The sequence below is a fragment of the Musa acuminata genome, chromosome BXJ1-7 (genome assembly GCF_036884655.1).
Source record: "Musa acuminata AAA Group cultivar baxijiao chromosome BXJ1-7, Cavendish_Baxijiao_AAA, whole genome shotgun sequence".
Classification (NCBI taxonomy): Eukaryota; Viridiplantae; Streptophyta; class Magnoliopsida; order Zingiberales; family Musaceae; genus Musa; species Musa acuminata.
Window position 1 is genome coordinate 3,870,020 of NC_088333.1, and position 20,811 is coordinate 3,890,830.

Genomic DNA, 20,811 nt, shown 5'->3' on the forward strand with positions numbered 1-20,811 from the left:
CAGCAGCTCGACAGAAACCTGGTTTGAATTAGTAGTATCGCATTGTTTGACTTTGTGATGGACAATTTGACTATGTATTATTCCTTATCATATATTTATAATTTTATTGTCCTCTCTATAAACATATTGAAATTTTATAGCAAAACATAATTACATTGAAAATTGATCATGGTTTTAAAATCAGACTCAATAATGACATGGATTTTTTTTTATTTTTAGAAATTGTTTTTATAACATTAGAAATTAATCAAGACTTAGATTTCTTAGGCTTTTTCTTTTTAAAGTTAGAATTGCAATTTTGACTGGGTTCTTCAATCGATATCTTAGCCACGTGTCCATTGATACGAGCCCCGTGTATTGCTCGCTGGCTCCAATCACCAACCAGCAAAAATGGTCAAGTGACTGGGCCGAGGGCCAGTTGTCGCGACTCTGACTCGCGCGCTCCTGCGAACCCTAGCGTAGACCGAACACCTGATCCCCAGAGCAGGTCGACGGATGAAGGGTGGGCCCGACGTGAAGGCCGATCCCCGGGTGTAAATGTGGGTGCAGTCCAACGTTATTCGGACACGTTACCCGCCCCCGTTCGCCGTGACCACCACGGCCGTCTCCCGTCTTCGTTCCTCTGTTCGCCCATACTTTTTATCCTTCGATTAGGGTTTCCTCTCTCCTTCTCTTCTGATCCCTTTTCCCGAAACCGTAACCAATAGGAGGAAGAGCTCTGTTTCTCGGGTTTTGCCATGGCATACGTCGATCACGCCTTCTCCATCTCCGACGAGGACATCATGATGGGCGACTCCAGCCGCACCATCGAGAACCGGCCCCCTATCAAGGAGATCGCCTTCGCCGTGTCCCTCCTCGTCTTCGGCTCTCTTGCCATCGTCGTCGGCTCCATCATGGCCGCGAACCGCATCGGCGGTGATCGCGCGCACGGTGACTACCTTCTTTCCCTTCGGATTTTCATCTTTTTTTCTTGTGGAATTTCTGCCTGACCCTCCGGTCACTCCTTTTCTGGGTTGGATTTGGATGGATGGATTAGGTGTTTTCTTCGCGATATTGGGGTCGGTGCTGTTTCTGCCGGGGTTCTACTACACGAGGATAGCTTATTATGCGTACAAGGGTTATAAAGGCTTCTCCTTTGACAATATTCCTGCGGTCTGACGGTGGTTCCAAACTCTCGGTGATGCGTTGTTCGGCTCTGTATGGCTTCTCTCCTGTATAGATTACTTTCGATGAAGCTCTACCCGGGCTCTTTATATGCCGGTCCTTTGTTCTTCTTGAACAACTTTCTATGTAGATGCTGTTGAGGTGTGACGATGGGATATCATGGCTGTGCCAGTGTAATCAAGATTCAGATTGTCACGTTAAATATTTATGTTCGTCAATGCATAGCTGGATTGTTAATAATTGGTTCAAGCCTTTAAGGTGCTCGTTGAATGGTCAGAATAGGAAATACTGACCATCCCTTTCTTTATGTAAAGTGCAAATGAGCCTCACATACTGCTTACTTTCTTGTTGTTCGACAATTAAATCTGCCTTTCATTTTGGATCTAACATCTTACTTATTGTTTTGATAAAACTTGCTATAGATCTCTTGCTATGGCATTACTCTTCAAGATGTTCTTCTTAACTTTAGCTGCTATCCAGAAGTAGCCTTCTTTTACTTCTACATTTCTCAGTTAATTTACATCATTTCAATGCTTTTCTAATGAAGCTTCTAGTTAAAATAAGGAATCTAATAGTTTTTTAATAATTGATGATTCTCCAATGTAAGGATCCAGCCCAACGACCTTTTGTGCCAACCGTCGAGCTAGGTTGTTTGAATCCCACCATATAGTTTGGAACTGTCTTTCATCTACACTGGTCTAGACGATAATCATGGCACATGCACCGCATACTTCTGAAGGACATTTCATTTTTACTATCCTTCCGGAAGCTATTAGAATTGGCATGAAATGTGTGTTGTAAGTGCATTTATTTTTTAGTATAACCTTGAATAGATCTCTAAGGAAACTAGAATTTTCTCTTTTATCTTCCCTTTGATAACTTCTGCTTTTATTTTTTCTATGGCTAATCAAGCCAATAAAAGAATGTGCTGCTTTTTATTTATTGGGACCATTGTATTAGTTTCTACTAGAATAACAACTCAGATTATAGTATTTAGCATCGATTGATAGGGATGCAACTTGGCACTTTTTAGAAAATCATCAGTTGGTAGCCTTTTGAGAGTCATACAGAACTGGGAGCTGTAATTATTTTTTTTTCACTTTGTAACATGAGTCAAGTGTCTCAGTTTGACCATTCCATCTATAAGGGAGTACAATTTTTCCAGCAGATTTGCATACTGATTATATATATCCTTGTTCTGCATTCTTTACCCATTATATAGATTGTCCTAAAGATGGACTAGGTAAGTAAGTTTGCTTTACAGTACAATTGTTAACATGCAGAAAATTTATCATTTGACAACTAATTCTGCTTTTAGTCTGCAGGGTATTGTGGTTCTTTAGAGAAGTTACCTCGCTTATGGGCATTGGGCAGCATGTGAATTTAGATTATCATTTTCATAACTAAATCAGTTCTTAACTTTTCTAGTCCTGTGGGATCATCAATAATAATTTTTTTCACATTTTTGACTGTCTGAGATGCCATCTTATTCAAGGGCTATGCTTTCAACAGCTTGTTTCTTGTTTACCATGTCATTTAATAATTTATGTCACTTTGGTATTTTCTATGTTTTCAGGTTATGTTTGGCTTGCTTGCAAATCTCACATTTGAACTTTCTGATGATAAAAATTATAGAGAAAGGAAACTGTCTGGTGCTCATCAAGCCAGATTAGTTGATGCTTGTTTTATAGTTAAACAATGCATGTACTAGCCTGGGAATATAAATTAAGGTTCCTAAGTATCTTGAGATGCCAAATGCAGATGCTTAAGTTAGCAATGCATGGAAACTTTATTGAACATCACAGACCATCAAACTTGTTGGTAGGTCATAATTAACGATGAGAAACATATATAGGAATCATGTTTTTTTCTTTCTTGTGTTGATTATTAAGAGGATTTTTCTTCAGAATTTGCAAGCTAGAATAACATATGTACTCTGTGGTATTGACCTGCTCTTGATCAGATATAGGTTGCAATTGAAAGACACCATGTGTAAAATGTTTTGTTCTGTTTGCTAATATTTGCCCTAACCACGGTTTCAGAACCGTCGGTTTCGGTTTGACAAAACTTGGAATCAGAACTGAAACGGTAAGGGCTGGTTTTGGTATCGAAACTGGTATCATCGATTTTGGGTCCGGTTCGTTCGATTTCAGTTCTAGTTCGAATCTATAATTTTTTAATATTAAAAAATAATTTATAACATGAAAAAATTCATCATTTTATTTTTAATATGAAAATTCATAATATGAAAAAAAATTTATAATCTATCTTGTTTCAGTATTTTTTATATTTTTAAATTATAAAATAACCAAAATACCAATGAATATATTCGTTTATATGGTTGTTGGGAGGGGCAAACTGGTCATTTGCCCCTCCATCAATCGTTGGGCCAGGCATGGACCGTTGGGCCTAGTCGTTTGAGCCGAACGGTCGATTAACAACCTATTTGACCAGGCCTTTTTTTAATAAAACTGAATCGGCGGTTCCAGTTTCCCAAACCTAGGAACTGGAACCGAACTGCCCCTTGCCAGTTCCGGTTCGGTTCCAATTTGAACTGAACCGTGGTTAGGGCTAGCTAATATAGTCGATGAATAGGCATGTTGTCATAGTTCTTGAAAATGGGATCATATATATGTTTCAGCATGTTCCGTCAAAATATCAAATGAGATTGTGTTATGAATTATTTCTTTTGAACAACTCAGTCTTTTCATGGCACATGTGCAAAATGGTTCTAGTCCGATCTTTTGTTGCCTTGAAGTTGTGAGCAGAGAGAGATGGGTGTATCGCGAACTGTTAGTGAGACACAGATTGCCCATGTAAATTTTTTAGTTTAACAAGGAAGATACGAAGCTGAAGGTCAGATTACTTACTGATGATGAGGTTTAGTTTCTAATCTATTTAAAAATGTACTCAAGTGCTTTTGCGTGGGAGGAAGACTGGTCTGATGTTCTTATGAGTCTTTTATGTTGCAACTTAAATGATTATTTGTTTGGTCTGACTCCATTGAATTTAGTTGGAGGAGAAAAGAATGGTATTATTCTATGCCAAATAATCTGAGATTGCAGATGATGCTATCTTGAGATCCTGTGTATTCTAATCAGCTCCAAATATCAGTAGATGATGAACTTTGTGCTGTGCTGAGATGAGAGGAATCTTTACGTGGTTGTCTGGAAGAACAGCAGGTTCCTGGATAGCCTGTAAGTTGCCCATTGCAATACATGTCTTCATGTTTACTTTTCGATAGCAATTGGAGTAGAAACACGCCATTTGAGTTCCAATGTTTGTGCAATTTGTTCAACCAGGAAGAACAATGCTTGCTTGGGGCCCTTTTTATTATTCATCTAATTGTCTCTTTGATTTATGTTATCATGATTGGCTCTTATCAACCACTTGATGTATTTGCGATGGATGATTGACATCTGTTCTTTAACATGCAGATTTGCTTCATGGTTGATATTATTATTATTCCCACTGGTAAGCGGCGAAGGTGAGATTCGATGTCTTACTGTGAACAGATAAAATCTTGTAAATTAATGCATAGTTCAACTCAATATATATTTATTTTTTTTTATAAGGATAAAAATCAATGCCGATAGGTGTGTGTGTGTGTGTGTGTGTGAAGTCACCCAAATCCAGTGGCCACCACACTGACGCGTAGATTTGAACGCAATCAAATTCGAAGAACATTTCTTGCTTCTTTGTCTCACACCTACGTTTAATAGTCTATCTGTGTGGATGGCATGTTCCATGTCTTCGCTGTTGCTCTTTGGTGTTTCGTTTTCTTGAGGATGAGATCAATCGAGCTCAAATTTACTGTTGCTCGTATCACGGCTGACGATATTTATTTTTAGAAAAAAAATACGCAGATAATAAGTGATGAAATTGAGATTTGATTATGATCTAAGAAACAAAATCTTTACGGATCAAATCTCTGGATCGAGGTTTTAAAGAAAGTTGTGTGTCTGTCCATTAGATTTAAATCTGACGGTCCAGATAATGAGTCATATATGGCGTTAATTGTGTTCTATATTTAGAAAGGGCGTACTTTTTGGCCATCGAGATCTCGTTTCAGTTTCTGCAGCCCTATCGATCCGACGATCTCAAGATCGGCGTGGCGTGGCGTAGCGTAGCGTAGCGGTCGGGAAGATGGCGGCGGCCGGGCGGCATCTGGGAATGACAGCGGTGGCCGTGCTCGCGGTGGCGGCCTCTCTCTTCGGCCTATCGGACGCCTCCGCCGCCAAGAAGGTGGCTTTCGTCAAGAAGACCGTGTCCTCCCACGATATCGTCATCTTCTCCAAGTCCTACTGTCCGTATGTTCGCATCTCTCTCCCCTCCCTCCGTTACTGTGCTTTCTAATTGCTTGATGAATCCCTTGTCGCCCCTAACCAAAGGAGGGGGCACAGATCTCCGTGCTGGACGGTTGGGGGTGTTGGGTCTTGCTCAAAGAACATATTTTGAGTCGAGCTCTGGGTTGATTTGGTGCAGATATTGCATAAAAATTTCATTTTTCTGTTGGCTATTGCGGTTTCTAATTTTGATTTGACCTTATTTGACATTTCTTCCAGTAAAGTGGATCTTGATGTCATTGCACGTCTACATGAAAAAGTATTCTGCTAAATTGTATCATCTTAATGTGTTGCTTTGACGACCCTCAACTATTCTTCTTTAGAATATGAATTATCGCTTTGTTGAGGATGGATGAAAAAGAATGCTTGACGGTGTTTCTCGTTAGTAGTGTGGCCCATCTTAAGCAGCCAAGTTGGATCTGTTCTGGTTGTGGGGCATCTTTTATTCGATCAAATATTATAAATTTTAATGATATTAGTGTCCCCAGTATAAAATTTTCCTCTTGATTACTTTATCCAAAAATTCCCATTTTAACATGCCCTGAAATGCATCTGCTGTAGTTCAGTTTCTTTGCGGGCTTACGGGATTGTATTGTTGCTATGGATATGTAATGCCTCAATTCAGTTTCATCTTCTTAGACTAGGCTAGATTCGATTTCCTAACAAAATATCCCACTATTCGCATCTGGTTGGACAGGTACTGCAGAAAAGCTAAAGCTGTTTTCAAGGAACTAAAGAAGGAACCTTATGTTGTGGAGTTGGATCAGAGAGGTTTGCTTCCTGAGCATTCATGTTATTATTTTAGCCTGTCTCTAATACCTTTTGATGACTATTTTCATTAGTTATCTTGAATTCCACAAAATTAGGTATCCAAGAAACAGGAAAGTTCAAGCAATTTTGTAAGATAAGTGCAAACAGTTTTGATGGAATGAAATTCACTTTACATATATGTTTTCAATTTTGTCTGACACAGCAAGTAGTAAGCTAGAAACGGTATGTGCAACCAAATTTGATGGTGCACACAAGTTGAGGAAGGAAAACGTGAAATTTCTATTGGAACGAGTGCTGCCCTAAGGCATCATTACGTCATCTAAATGTTTCAAAACAATCGTAGAAGCATAGAGAGAAATCTAAGATATAGAAATTATCAGAAGATGCTTGAACCCTTGAGCATAGAGCAACCTTGTAATCCCAGAGAGCATTGTACTTTGAGCCCAAAAACACATCTCAGAGGGCATGACGTGGGGGTCTCGAAATGTGCTTTCTGTTGACTAATAACTCATCCCATAACCCTGGATGAAGGTTGTAACAATTTGAAGTTAGGATCCCCAGTGTGAGCTCAGTGGCTATTCAACATGGTTTCTTGCAATTTCGTTGCTTGGTGTACTGCATGACCACCTGTTTCATATTTTCAATATCCCTTGACCAATAAGATACAAGTGGAGATCTCTCCATTGCTTTATCAAGATAATTTGTCTGCTTTATCAAGGTACTTATCCCAACCTCGAGGAGTGGTGCAGAAGTTTTGATCTCTCCACTGCTACGTCTGCATATGTATGATCATACAACATATTCACCCACTGTTAACTCCTATCTAAAAATAATGAAATCATCTCAAGTATGGTTTTTCTGTTTTGTCTTCTCATGATCTTTGTAGTAATATGCCTGCTTTTGGTTACTTTGCTATGTTGATGACTTGAGAACATCTGCAAATCACACTCGAAAACTATATCCAGTTTTTTTTTTATTTTTTTCCTCCTTTTGTGCCTGTTTTCTCAGAGGACGGATATGAAATTCAAGATGCCTTGTCTGAGATGGTTGGGAGGCGTACAGTGCCTCAAGTGTTTATCCAGGGAAAGCACTTGGGTGGCTCAGATGGTACCTAAGCTCCATCACTTTACTTCTAACTTTTACATGTGAATTCCAGAACTTATTTAATTATGGTTTGTATTGCATTTCAGATACTGTTGAAGCATATGAAAGCGGAAAGCTTCTGACACTAATTGGTATTGACTCAAAAGATGATCTTTAAACGATATTGTGTATCTCATTCATCAATCAATCAGGAGATGGATGGCTGAATCATTCAGAAGGTGTGGCTGGATATTATTATGTCGTCTCCGTGGTTTCTATAAACATTATTTAGTTTCAACTATGTTTTTTTTGCTATTAGAATCTTGATGTTAAATGAATAATCTTCTTAGTCATATCTTTGCAGATGCAAACTATGAATCACTTGCATGTTTACGTGGCCATATCACAGTGAACCATAGAACTTTGGGATATATACACTGCTGGTTTTTTATATTTATTAGCTTGATCTAGAGAATCTAGATGTTCGTTGAATTACTAGTGTTGTTGGCATAATCATATTGTTATAAAAAGTTATCTTTGATCCTTGTACAATTTTATGTATTTCAGGATGTTCGCCATTACTCCAAAGTCACCCACCTCCCTTCTAAAATTTAGCCAAGTTAGATCTTCTTATCATCCTGATTTAAAACATAAAAAATTTACATTGAAATCTCTATAGTTATAAAAGTGAAACATTTAGATTCATTTATCTTAATATCGTTAATCTTATCGATGGAAACACGAAAGTAATGAATAAAAAAATAATTTTAACGTTTTAGTTGGTGGTAATGTATGATGTCAGTGGTGGTGGACAATAATATTGTTGAGGGTCGTGATCGATGCATATGTTGAACGATCCTTTCGTCGCTCGACAACTATATCGATGCAATGAGCGTCGAAAGGATCGCTCGATAACCATATCGGTACCGATGTAGTTGTAAAGCAATTATCATATCTCGTCGTCGCTCTCTTCATCTATAACAATCACTTGTGGCTCCCAATAGTGTCATCGTTTGCTACTACTGACATTACCGTCAACACTAATTAGAACGTTGAAATTGTTTTTTTTTTTCTATTGTTTTCGTGTTTCCGTCGATAAAACCGACAACGTTAGAGAAAATGGATTTAAATGTTTGACTTTTATGGATCCATAATTTTTTTTAAAGTTTAAGGATTAGGATACTTAATTAAATAAGATAATATATAATTAGTTAATATCATATTTTTATAAATTCATAAATCATTTCGTATTTTCGTTGATAAAACCGATAATATTAGAGAAAATAGATTTAAATGTTTGACTTATTTTATGGGTTTAACTAAATGGGATAATATGATATTATCGATAAAACCGATAATATCATATTTTTGTAAATTCATAAATCATTCTTTAATGTTCTTGAACAGATATCGAGATTGCATATTAGGTTTACTATTTAATGTTCTTAGGGCATTATTATTGCTTCTGAGACCAGAATTTTCTATCATTCTTTCTGAGGTTAAAAGCAGCTTATCCCGCTTTGAACTTTCCTTTGGGATCGGTCCGCGGCTTTAGGTCTCAGTCTTCGTGGCAAAAGACTATTAGGGTTTTGGAATAATAGAAGGCAAGGAACTTTGACCAAAGTACAGCCATCTAACAAAGAACACTGCTCGTAGCTCCTTCTATGCGTTCCAATCAGATACAACATTTTCGGCTCAATCAGATAATCTTTATTATATTTTGATGATCTATTATTGTACTATTGTCCGGAATTATTAAATTACTACGTCAAACAAGTTGAGATGTGATTTGACTTCCAATTTTGTTGAGTGCAGCATTATCACTCAGATTGAATATTCTTTTCTTAGTGTTCAATCGTGTGTGTGTGTGTGTTCTCCAACATATCAAAATTGGATCAGGAAGTCTTTATGAACCGGAAAAATAGAATATGTATGTGATGCTTAAATTTTGGGGAAATTCTACATGGTAGAATAGTCAAACGTATGTCCGATCGATTGTTCATTACTTGCAGACTGTTGTTACAAGAGAAAATATGTGCTTTAATTGTTGTCGAAGCTTAACACTGTGCATATTATCTCTGCCCCTAATTCTTTACATTTCTGATTACATAACGATTATTTCTTGAACCTGCTAAATACCTGTTAAAGGATGTGACAAAAGCAAACAAAAAGCCAGATTGAACAATAGAAGAAGAGGCAAATGGAATGATCGAGTTCTCTAAGCCATGCTTTTGCTATTTAACCTACCAATTCTGTAGCGTTTGCAAAGCAGGAGCCGCCAAAAGTCTTCCTTTTAAGGTCAGATTGCCAGAGATCATGAGATCTAATGATGGTGATAGATAGATTAGATAGATAAGACCTTTAAACACGAGTGACTGATTCAAGTTCAGCTTTTAGGTGGTGGGTTCGTTTCAACACACAGCTGTGCGTGCATTACATCCTCAGGTCATATTATTTTTATGTAAAACTGCTTTAAGAAAAATGGCTACATTTGGGGATGCATTATTGTCCACAAAGTGGGAGTCAAACGTCCGATGTCATCCTCCATCCTTATCCTTTCTAGGAATCAAAAGGCTAGTTAGTTGACTAGAAGTTTTAGTCAAATCGTCAATGGTCAACCCCGGATTATGATCTCCCATCTTATCATGCATGACGCACTATTGCCGGTCAACTTTATCCTCCTGCGAAAGGCTCGTTACTTCTCCCCACTATCAGCTTCACCAACATCCCCGAGGTAATCGATCTCTCATTACGCTGATGCGGGCTTTGAGAACCAGGCCACGATTGCAGCGGGTGCCGCAGCCGCTACGAGGTTGACCAGCCATGCGTGCCTGATACACGAGTCAGAAAGGTGGTGTTGGGAGATGCATCGCATCGAGACCCGGCAATAATATATAGACAGACGACTTGGTTGGGTGGGTGACGTTGAGAATTGGCCTCACCGGTCAATCCCGAGAAAGAGATAATTACTTGGACTTTTTGGAGCCGAAGGGAAGAATCTGATGAATTGTTGCAGCAATGGCTCTGATACTGTTGGGTGAAAACTTGGGTGGTGATGTTGCATTGATTCACCTGCCTCCGATTTCTCAAAGGATGATGGGTAACTGCCTTGAAGACTTTTCATGCTGACTTAAATGGGGAGTGTGGACCTTTGATCCCACGTCCGACCACATAACTTTGGACTCATTAAAGCTGTAATGACATGTTCCAACCTTCAGCTTTTACTGTCCACAATAAATCTCCTCTTCCCCTTCTCATCTCTTCCGCGGCAGAAGCCCCCCCACCCAACATGGAGGGAGAGGAATGTGACACCGGTCTCACCCTCTCCGTAGGTGGAGCTTGTGCTGGTGGCCTGGTTTCCACTCAATTCCATGCCTTGTTCCCTTTCCACCACCACCACCACCACCACCAGCAGGAAGAAGAAGAAGAAGAAGAAGAAGAAGACTGTAGCAGGAAGACCATCATAGCAGGTGGCACGAGGAAGAAGCTAAGGCTCAGCCAGGAACAGCAAGCATTGCTGGAAGACAGCTTCAGAGAGCACACCTTTCTTGCTCCGGTTGGTACTCACTTGCATGCAAAAACCGTTGTTTGTTTCCTGCGTCTGACGAGTGTTGTTGTCATGGCAGAAACTGAAGCAGGAGTTGGCCAGCCGGCTAAACATACAGCAACGGCAAGTGGAGGTCTGGTTCCAGAACAGGAAAGCGAGGTAGTAAGCTCGACTCCTCCTCCTCTGTTGCTTCTTCTTCTTCTTCTTCTTCTTCTTCTTCTTCTTGTTCCGAACTCCCATGGATCTCTGCCTGAGTGGGTGCAGGAACAAGTTGAAGCAGACGGAGGCGGAGCTGGAGACCCTCAAGAAGTACCGTGAGAGGCTGAGCGAGGAGAACCGGAGACTGAAGAGGGAGGTGGAGGAGCTGCGGAGCACGAGAAGGCTCGGATCGCCGGAGCCGATGGCGACCACGCTGACCATCTGCCCGGCCTGCTTGAGGAAGACCAGCTGCCGAGCGCAACCCCAACGCCAAGGAGGGACGAACGGAGTCTCCACGTAGTGAGCTGGTCAGCTCTGTACAACGTAGAAACAAAAAAGGAAGGAAATGTTAGCGTAGTATAAAGATAAATGGAAATCTCTCTTTAGCACTACCTCAACTATACACAAAATATGCCGCCATGCTTCTCTAATCTATGCATTCTAACTAATGCCCATACCGATCCATACTAGTATGTATATATAAAAAAAAAAGAGCCTAACAATTTAGAATTAGAAAGACAAAACTATCTGATACAAGACTTTTACTGTGCCAGTACGAGTTCTATTACACCGGACGATACAGGTCCTATACCAAACACACTACCCGGTTTATCATAGTCCGTGCATCCCATAGAAGATAGATAAATACGGCTAAGAAAATCTTGGTTTCTACTATTCTTGTCATCGCAATACACAATTCAGAGAGTCCAATTGCATAAGAGTGTTCAAAGCAGAGAAAAATTGCAACTCAAGAAGCAGATGAAGAATAATAGCATCAGGGTGGGAGTAGAAAGTGGAACGAGTCAGTGTTCCACAATGAGTGCCCGTGATTGTCTAAGATAAATTTGACCCGTTCTCAGACAAGCAATTTAGGCTCAAGGTCAGTGTCACCTTTGCCGATACAGAAAAAAAAATGAGAACAGGAATTCCTAAAAGTTTCTATCGTGAATACAAGATATAGCCATATACACTTCGTTCGGAAAACCAACAAATACACTCGCCAATGTTAAAGAGTCAAAAGCTCTCAAAAAGATCTAAAAGAAATGAGATAAACAATATATTTCATCACCCAAAATGATGTTGGAACTAAGGTCCAATTTATTGAGTACCCACATGTTTAACATTGTATTATATTATATTATATTATATTATATTATATTTTATATATATATATATATATATATATATATTCAACGAACAAGCTATAATTTATTTGCTTGGCATTTTTCAGCTGTGAACATGTTAAGAGGTGACAAAAGAGACTTACCTGTACGACAAGAGTACTCGAGGGAATTGAGACTGTTGATTTCAAAGAGATGCTTCATGTTTACACGAGAAACCTGACCAGGAGACAAACGAAATAAAACAAAGAGAATAGGTTTTGGACAAATGCTTGCAACCAACACCTGCTTTTGAATAGTTCACAACACCATGGGGAATAGTCAGAGAACTGACCTCATCAATCATTATTATGTCCAGCCATTTTTTGTTTCAACCAAGCCAAGCCAAGCCAAGTGATACCACAGAATGCAGCTACAAAGAGAGGTGACAGAAAGCAGGATATCCAAGCTGGTTCATTGTCAAACGAGTTTTCTTGACCTGCAGAAATTTCAAAGCAAAGATGAAATACCAGGTACGAAAAAATAACTTGATATTTTTGGCAGGTTGTGCATCATGATTCAGAGATCAAAACAAGCTGGTTGACTGCCTCAACACGACAAATTGTTTCATAAATGTTGGCCAACATATAAAAACACCCACCTTAGAAACAGTAGAGGGATGACTAGAATCAAATGATTACGTCCGTCAAGTCCCTTGCTTCCTTCCCAAGTTTCTACCAATTTCAATGCTCATGAACAGAATGGTCAGCACCTCCCATCATTTGGCCAATTTGATGCAAACAATCTATCTTTCGATCAGATGCGTAGGAACCAACGACTCAGTCCGGTTAAATTTTCAACAAAGACATATGGCTTAGTCAGAACAAGAGAAATGTCATTGTAACTTGTGCTGTATCTATTTTATAGTTCACAACTGATTGTTTTGGCAGGAATTCGCCTGAAATCGCTTCATTCACATTCTAAATGCAAAAACAAAATACAAAAACAACTTAACCAACGGGAAGCCATTGGTTCCAAAAACAAATGAAGCACATCTGAGTGAAAGAAATAATCAGAAATTTTCAGATACATCATAGATGATTTTTAGCACTTTAAGCAAGTTGAAATATATCAAAAATGGGTATGTTCATTTTGATTCAGTCTGAAACAGAAAAAAAAAAAAAAAGTGGGTATTTTCTAGCCCCAACATCAAATGCTAGCCATCTTTATGGGCAAGTTTATAATCTTTGGGTCAATACATTTACTCATATCAGACAAGCCTTCGCGTGGAAGGTTCAGCAAAGATTTGAATATGTTTTTGACCATGAGTCCCCAGCAAGCATCAAGCATTCGCACTTGAGACGTATGCATGTTGCATTAACCCCATAACCAGTTAAAAATCAAAGAAATTGCCAATAGAGGTTCTTCAAGGGAGAAGCTGATAATATAGAAGCTATATTGACAAAGTTATGCTTAATATTTCCACTAATGAGTCAAGTGAACTGGCACATAAGGCATGCTTAATATGATTGGAATTCTTTGAGGAAAAAAAACCTTATATTCTAAATAGAGGTCTTTAAATAGATCACCACCTACAAAGAACATTAAAAAAAATGTTTAGTATGTTATCTGGAGAACAACTCAATATGATCCGTGAATAATACAAAAAATATGTCCCTGCTGGCAGAGCAGTTGATGACATAACAAAATCTTTTAATATGATGCTAATAGCTTGCAATAGCATATGACCTCGGTTGAACGAAACGGACTGGAAAATGCAGAAGCAATGAACAAATGGCAACATAAAAATCCCAAAAAATATAATCAGAATCCATGACAAATCAAAGTGATAAAATTTTTCTGCTCAAAATTTCAGTATGACAAAAGCTACAATCATAAATAATGTATTGCTAATACGCAAACATAGTCCATGAGCCCTGTCTGTGAAAAACAGATCACGTAATGACCAACAAATTTGAAGCCTTTCAACATCATCAACTCTAATCAACATGTAACTCTAGTAATGTCTGGTCAAATAATATTCAGCTGAAATTTACCAAAAATTACAAACTTTCCTTATTTTCTAAACTTTGTAGTGATCAGAAGACAATCAAATCTTCCCTTCTACAAACATAATTATTTAAATTAGAGAAACACTTGGGCATTCATCTTCTTTGAAAAAAAGTTTAATCACACAACCATTTCCGTGAATATTAAAGAAACATGTAATTGAAGTGCAATTTTCTATATATACAATATATCTAATTAATTCCTTGAGAAAAATAATAAAAGCAGACTGTTTCATTCAAGCACTTGCCAGTACCTTCATGTAGCATACTCAATTCTCAGTATCTAAAGCAGCTAGAGGTTCATCCTGGATGAATAATTAGGACTGCTCTAGTTGATATCATCAATTATTGGACACCATAACTATCTAAGAATAATTAGGACTGCTCTAGTAGAGATAATCAATTATTGAACACCATAACTATCTAAGACAGACGTACAAGTTACCCTCTGCAACCCATATGGGGCCTTCCCCCTTCTCCGAGTCCTTTCCATGCTCTCATATTTCCATTGCCCGCTCACCACATATTTCTCGAGCACGACAGAAAATATTATGAAGTTCATCTGCAAAACGAAGTAGTTAAAGGCATTCAATTTACCCAAGTTTTTTGCAGAACTTTCCATCAAATTAGAGGAGCACAACCATGAACAGTAGTGGGAGTAAATGCAAGTTCCGGAATTTTGTGTCTCAAGACTGCAATCATAAACTCTTGAAATCTGAATGTGGTTATGGATCTTCATCACATGACCCCTTTGAAGTCCGCAGGCAGAAATTTCCAAGATCTTGACTAAAAGAAGTACCTTTCTGGAGGGTTGAAGCAGATACTGCTGCCATCCCTTTGAATTCAAGATGGCCGAGTCTACCTGCCACGGAAGCAACACAACCTCAGGGAAAGCAACAACATGTCAATTCTAAATACAGTCTTCGAGTCATAAATGCACACCTAAACATGAACATGTCCAACTCCGACAAACAAAACACAACCATACCCACGTTCAGATTGTGCAAAATACATATCAAATCAATCATTTGATAAAGAACTAGAAACGATCGTGCAAACATAGAAGAGCCCTAGTTCTTGAGATAATGGAGTTCTTCAAATATTAGAATTAACCCTAAACCTAATCGCACCAGCTCTTGTCGGTGCCCCTGATGTGGAGGGTCACGGAGACCTGGGAGACGGTGCGGACATGTGCGTTCCCGTCGTGAAGTCGGAAGCCGCGAGCCCGAAGCCCGAAAGGACGACGAACGAAGTGCTGCTCATGCCCGACCGGAGGCCGGGTATCGGCGACCTCTCGGCGGCCCGTCGGCGCGCGTCGGAAGGCCAATGAGGAGCGTACGGATCTTGCTGTCTGTTTGGCACGTAAGCAGCAGATTCCGAGATCCGACCGGTTAGTGAACCGGGCACTTGATCCGCCGGTTCGGTTCAGTTCCGGGTCATGTTGGCCCGGGCCATATTTGCTGAATTAGATAATTAATGGTAACGAAATTAAATTAAATAAAATAAAAATTAATGGGAAACAAAATTTAAAAGTTAATTTAAATTAATATTCCAACAAATTTGGTTGATGTTTCCCTAACTAATTTAATAACTAAAATAGTTAACGACTAATTCTAGAGAATCAATTAATATTATAAAAAATATTATTTTAATTTAATTGTCTAAAGAAATTTTGGAAGAAGCACTCGTAATGAAGATTAAACTTTTTAATAATTAAATGATTAATTATTAATGATTTTTTTTTATCATAGAATAAAATAGTATAATATAAATAAATGATATAGCAAAAAGAAGGAAACAACTATCGACCATCTCGACCGTGAGCTGCAGCAATGTAGGGAGATTAAACTGTTCGCGACGAGTTCGAGTTGGAGTCAAGTGATCCGATGATCTCTTTCTTTTTCTCTTCTTCCTCCTCCTCCTCCTCTGTTTTCACTTCGCTTGGGTTCAATGATTCACCACTCTCACAGTCGAGGAGAATTCAATTGCAAGACTCCACCACCAGTACTGAAGTCAATGTGAGCTAACTCGCATGAGAACCTACGAGACTGTCAGACGGAGAAACCATTTGCGTCCCTCCCTCTTCAATGCATAGCATTAACCTCCGTCACGTTAGCAGGCAGCGAATCTGTCGTGGCCGCGCGACTTCATGCAGGTGCAGATGCTGCTGCACCAGTACGTATCTACGGTCTCTACTCGAATCATATCTGCTTCCTCTGTTTTTATATAGAAAGAAGGAAAAAGTCTACGACTGTATCAGCCATTCATACGTTATGTCAAACCCAAACGAGACTGATCAACAACATGAAATATAAACAAACTAAACCCTAATCGTGATAGTATAGTTACAGGCCAATCATCACCTTCTCTGTTCGGCTGTAAATAGTTGTATTTGTAATGTTACTTCGACTATTTGTTTGTATCTAAAAAGGTTACTACTTACTGCAGGTTTTTCCGGTGGCGACTAATCAAACACGATGTGAGCGGAAGAACATGTACTCTGCCTGGCCGACATGTGAGCGGCATTCACAGACCTCCAATACTTTATGGTGAATTTGTCATGGCATAGCTTTTACCTCTCGGCCACAGAAAGCCCCGTAATTATTGGAAGGCAGGGAGGGGGAGGAGGGAAAGCTTTTGGTCTGGATTTCCACACAAGCCATGAAAGCGACAAGCCATGGCCAGAACTCTCTGCTTCCAGTCCAGAGTTCTTTAAGAGCTTGCGTCCTGCCACGCGAGAGAATACAAATCCAATGATCTGTGCGAGGCATCACGGGCTTAAAGCAGCGGCTGGTTGTTGGGGGCGCACGAACACGCACAAGGGGCCGCGGCAACTCCCTCATAACTCCCTGTCCATTGCTTTCTCCTCCTGCCGCGACTGGTCCATCCACAGCACGACCCCGTGATCCCAATCATACTCACTTGGACGCCTAAGCTTATGGTCAACCAAGTGATCTAAAAGCTTAAGCTTAGAGATGAAATCAAACATTTAGATTACGATACTCTTCTTCTTCCTAGAAGCTCTCATTGTAAACGTTGTGCTCTATGAGAGACAACGACTGTTTGTGAGGATGGCCTGCAAGATTTCTTCTGGAGACCACGGTTGTTGCCAATGCCAATGCCAATGCCATGCCTGCAAGATTCCTGGAGTCTGTACGTGGCTTCTCCATCGACCCTACTGCTACTTCCTCATGCTCACAGGAACTCTCGTCCGTTGCCTCAACATGGCTTGCAGGGAAGATCGACGGAGTGACTGATTGCCCAAACGCTACGCGTCAAGCTTCAAGCTGCGGCCAAGGAGAAATGCATGGCAGTCATCCGGTGCTCATTTAGCTGCCCTAATAGAGGTTCGTAATCGGTGTTCTCCTTGCAACTCTTTTCGTGTTTATCAGGTCAAAGTCATAGATCAGATGCATTTGCAAGCTTGATGAAACCGAATTATATGACAAAATGCATGATTTTATGTTAATGGCATCCAAAAATGCATGTGTTTAAGATGAGATGCAAGATGTACTGCATTGACTAATGCAGTGTAGAGGAGATGGACTGTTAATTACCTCCAAAATCATAGAGATCAAAGTAATTATCTTCGAATTCGAATGATCAATTTTGATAAATGTGATACGTCTACTTGGTTTTTTTAGCTTCTCTTCCAATATTATTTAGTAGGAGTATGGGAAAGCCAATATAAATAGTCTTTTCTTCTAATATTCCAATTCATATTAAAGATTAGATCAATACATGAGATGTGATTGAATCATTTAAATTCTACGATACTATTCACTTATAGGCGAAGACTCTGATCGTCACCTGTTGGAAATGCATGTGTGATTGCATATATAGATGTTAAGGAACACAAGAAGGATCGTTTGCAGTTCAAATCTCTGGAGCATTATTCTCAGTAGAACAGTAAGAAGAGGTGGAGAGGAAAGAGGAACTGATTCATCCAGCTTCCGGACTTCCCCGCTGATCACATGTAGTCCACCTCAAACAATGCCTGCCCAAGGTGGAAGAGGCTGATCTGGGAGGGCTCATGGGAGCCTGAGCTGAAGAGGTGGGGGTGGTGCAAGTAGGTATTGTTGAATGGTGAAGGGGAGGAGGAGGGGGAAGACTGCTGCCGCTGATGTGAGACCTTCTTCTCAGCCACTTTAACGAAAGGCTGTTGAGACCCCGTACTTCCTTCTGCTGCAACACCTCCGAGAGATAAAGCCGGTGCATTCCTCAGCAGATTGCCTCTGTTCTGACACTGCTGTCCCTCAACCTTGTTGCTTAGACTTGTGGGACAAGTGGTGTCTGCTGTTCAAGAGAGTGGTAGAGATGCATGAGAACAAGAGAAGCTCCAGTGTCGGAAGCTGATCGAAGGAGCAAGAGAAGAACATGGTTGTCACCATTGTTTCCGGTGGTCTTTTGGGCTTGTTTGGACTTCTCAGAGGCGTCGGTGTTGGTATTCTTCGAGGGTGATGTGATGGTTGTTGGTGGGAGTTGAGGCTTCCTCCGCCGGCGGTTGTGGTCAGCCAGCCGCTTCCTGCAGCTTCTCTTGGCCTTGTCGAACTCCGCCAATACATGGAACCTGATCATCATTTCGAGGACGTACGAGGATAAAGGAAGAGGTAAGAAGGAACATGAGATGGAATCGAGAGAAGCATCCCAAAAGAAATCAAGAAAAGCATATCAAGATGGAATCTTTCCTCAAATTGAGCGGTAGACGTGGGATTCCCTCTCAACTGGCTCCTACCTGCTGCACTGCTGGCAGAAGCGCTGCTGCAACCCCCCGACGACGACGACGGTGGCCTTGGAGTGGAGCTCGCACACTTTGTGACGGCGATGGTAGTGTTTCGCCCCGGAGAGATCAGTCTTGCACCCCTCGGCCTGGCACCGCGGCTGATGGCTGCTCAACGAGTGCATCCCGCTCGACCTCGCCAAGAGCCGGTCCATTGCAAGTGCATCACCGGACGAGAAGTAGGTCCTGTGGCCTAGATTTAGCCCGATTCGGCCGCAGCCGCTGCCACCGTCGTCCCTCTTGACAAGTCCTATCGGGTACTCTGGCGGCGGAGGCGAGAAGAAGTGGAAGCTGTTCGTTGGGACGAGAGGAGGCGGGGAATCCAGGAAGGGCGTGTAAGGGAAGAATGCATGGTTTTGGAGGTTGTGGGAGTTGGTCTCCCAATTCCAAGTATAGTGCTTTCGGCTGCTGCCCTCCATCCCAACAAAGGACGTCATGGAAGGGACGAAGGCTCCGGCAGAGCTAAATCTGTTCGTCATCCTCCCATCAAATGCCTCTCAGGAGATACACACACACACACAGAGGAACACAATTGGAAGTTGGCCTCTGCCTTTCTCCCCTCCTTTTCTACTTTGATCTCCGCATCAAGTCTTGGGAGGTGGGTGTTGAAACGGCAATGTCGAGTAGGATGGCTATAAAGGAAGAGAGAGAGAGAGAGAGAGAGATGGGAGATGGGAGATGGGAGATAAGGATGCTGCTTCTATCTGCCCTAAAGCGAGGTGGACTTGTCCGAAAGCTATGCAGGAGGTCGGAACCCCTCTGAATGAGAGGAAGTAGTGGCTGTGTTGGCTTTGTTTGCGCAAGAAAGAGAGGCTTTGCGTAGCATTTGAAGGCCACTAGGAATCTAGGTGGGCCTCGAGGCTTAAAGATACACGTCTAGTGATTAATTTTCTGGATCTACTCCCGCGTCCTTTGATTTCTTGTCAGAATTCTGATGGTGATGGTAGTACGACGAAGACAGAGAAAGGGTCTCCTTTTGTTTCTCGTCATCTCATGTCATCTCAGGGTGTCTTCAGCTCTGCTCTTCCAGAACACAGTTCAAAGGAGAAGCACCAACCAAGAAACTATGCATCATGCAAGCTCAAGATTCGTTACAAGTTTACTGACAGTAAAGCTAATCTGACAGTCAACATCTGCAGGCTTCATCGATGGAGCAGTAGATGAGGCGCAACCGGGCATGTGATGCTCTGATTCATGTTGCATCGTTTGACATCAATGAGAAGCGATCAAACTTCCACTGCTGCATGCTCCCCGGTAGTGTACGTACCCCAGCAATGCTCCCCGGACTGCAAACTTCTCCTGCTTTTTCCCTAACATGCGAAGTAAAAGAAGGTGCAGTCTATGGAGGTATTCCTTCTGATAGATGGAGACGTTGTATCTTCAAGTGCATTCCGTGTTGCTCAACTCTCCCATGTTGATGGAAGCGGACGTACGTCCACTGGCGTATCCAAGAACTTGGAATTAGGGGTTGAGAGTTAGACAGATACATGAAGAGAGAGAGAGAGAGAGGCGGGGGTAGGTAGAAATGGAGGAGAGTTGCGTCGATGATCATGAGTTTGGGTGAGAAAGGAGCGAAGGAGCCCACGAGGAAGTAATGATGGTCCTATGCTTATGCTTGAGCTGGAACGAAGACGGATGAATCCAAGGAGAAAAGGGGTTTCCACAAAGACGTGCATCAAACGTTGTTTATGTCCGTACTGATGGGACCAATGCACACTGTCATCCACAGCAAATGCTGAGAGTACTCTCCCTG

General features: G+C 40.8%; 4 protein-coding genes across 6 annotated transcripts; 3 read left to right on the plus strand and 1 right to left on the minus strand.

Annotated features, from left to right (window-relative positions):
- Window positions 1–560: 560 nt before the first annotated feature.
- LOC135678310 (uncharacterized) lies at window positions 561–1,404 on the plus strand. The gene is made up of 2 exons (XM_065190938.1): window positions 561–930; window positions 1,037–1,404. Exons 1-2 carry the CDS (start codon window positions 738–740, stop codon window positions 1,156–1,158), a joined length of 315 nt encoding a protein of 104 aa, XP_065047010.1. The 5' UTR covers window positions 561–737; the 3' UTR covers window positions 1,159–1,404.
- Window positions 1,405–5,186: 3,782 nt separating this feature from the next.
- Window positions 5,187–7,817, plus strand: LOC135678308 (glutaredoxin-C8-like). 2 transcript variants are annotated; one of them, XR_010514895.1, is made up of 5 exons: window positions 5,187–5,474; window positions 6,208–6,281; window positions 7,290–7,388; window positions 7,472–7,603; window positions 7,729–7,817. XR_010514895.1 is itself a non-coding variant. In XM_065190937.1 (4 exons), the coding sequence occupies exons 1-4, from the start codon at window positions 5,311–5,313 to the stop codon at window positions 7,540–7,542; spliced, it is 408 nt and encodes a 135-aa protein (XP_065047009.1). In that variant the 5' UTR covers window positions 5,188–5,310; the 3' UTR covers window positions 7,543–7,817. The 2 variants fall into 2 exon arrangements, 1 of the variants encoding a protein (XP_065047009.1); XM_065190937.1 differs by having other exon boundaries at window positions 5,188–5,474; window positions 7,472–7,817.
- A 2,720-nt stretch (window positions 7,818–10,537) lies between these two features.
- Window positions 10,538–11,501, plus strand: LOC103990591 (homeobox-leucine zipper protein HAT14). The gene is made up of 3 exons (XM_009409781.3): window positions 10,538–10,920; window positions 10,991–11,070; window positions 11,176–11,501. Exons 1-3 carry the CDS (start codon window positions 10,567–10,569, stop codon window positions 11,408–11,410), a joined length of 669 nt encoding a protein of 222 aa, XP_009408056.2. The 5' UTR covers window positions 10,538–10,566; the 3' UTR covers window positions 11,411–11,501.
- Window positions 11,502–18,091: 6,590 nt separating this feature from the next.
- Window positions 18,092–19,684, minus strand: LOC103990590 (squamosa promoter-binding-like protein 10). 2 transcript variants are annotated; one of them, XM_018828943.2, is made up of 3 exons: window positions 19,014–19,684; window positions 18,667–18,848; window positions 18,092–18,571 (listed from the first exon to the last, which is right to left on the minus strand). In XM_018828943.2, exons 1-3 carry the CDS (start codon window positions 19,535–19,537, stop codon window positions 18,249–18,251), a joined length of 1,029 nt encoding a protein of 342 aa, XP_018684488.2. In that variant the 5' UTR covers window positions 19,538–19,684; the 3' UTR covers window positions 18,092–18,248. The 2 variants fall into 2 exon arrangements, with proteins under 2 accessions (XP_018684488.2, XP_009408055.2); XM_009409780.3 differs by having other exon boundaries at window positions 18,092–18,574; window positions 19,014–19,683.
- Between the last annotated feature and the right edge of the window lie 1,127 nt (window positions 19,685–20,811).

What these genes read in the sequence shown, in the direction of transcription:
- LOC135678310 (XM_065190938.1), top strand. Translation starts at nt 738, where the DNA reads ATGGCATACGTCGATCACGCCTTCTCCATCTCCGACGAGGACATCATG. An exon ending in CGGCGGTGATCGCGCGCACG is followed by an intron (nt 931 to 1,036) that starts GTGACTACCTTC and finishes TGGATGGATTAG; the next exon opens with GTGTTTTCTTCGCGATATTG.
- LOC135678308 (XM_065190937.1), top strand. Translation starts at nt 5,311, where the DNA reads ATGGCGGCGGCCGGGCGGCATCTGGGAATGACAGCGGTGGCCGTGCTC. An exon ending in TGTGGAGTTGGATCAGAGAG is followed by an intron (nt 6,282 to 7,289) that starts GTTTGCTTCCTG and finishes CTGTTTTCTCAG; the next exon opens with AGGACGGATATGAAATTCAA. An exon ending in GCACTTGGGTGGCTCAGATG is followed by an intron (nt 7,389 to 7,471) that starts GTACCTAAGCTC and finishes ATTGCATTTCAG; the next exon opens with ATACTGTTGAAGCATATGAA.
- LOC103990590 (XM_009409780.3), bottom strand. Translation starts at nt 19,537, where the DNA reads ATGACGAACAGATTTAGCTCTGCCGGAGCCTTCGTCCCTTCCATGACG. An exon ending in TTCTGCCAGCAGTGCAGCAG is followed by an intron (nt 18,849 to 19,013) that starts GTAGGAGCCAGT and finishes AATGATGATCAG; the next exon opens with GTTCCATGTATTGGCGGAGT. An exon ending in AAAGACCACCGGAAACAATG is followed by an intron (nt 18,575 to 18,666) that starts GTGACAACCATG and finishes TCTCTTGAACAG; the next exon opens with CAGACACCACTTGTCCCACA.
- LOC103990591 (XM_009409781.3), top strand. Translation starts at nt 10,567, where the DNA reads ATGTTCCAACCTTCAGCTTTTACTGTCCACAATAAATCTCCTCTTCCC. An exon ending in AGCACACCTTTCTTGCTCCG is followed by an intron (nt 10,921 to 10,990) that starts GTTGGTACTCAC and finishes TTGTCATGGCAG; the next exon opens with AAACTGAAGCAGGAGTTGGC. An exon ending in TTCCAGAACAGGAAAGCGAG is followed by an intron (nt 11,071 to 11,175) that starts GTAGTAAGCTCG and finishes GAGTGGGTGCAG; the next exon opens with GAACAAGTTGAAGCAGACGG.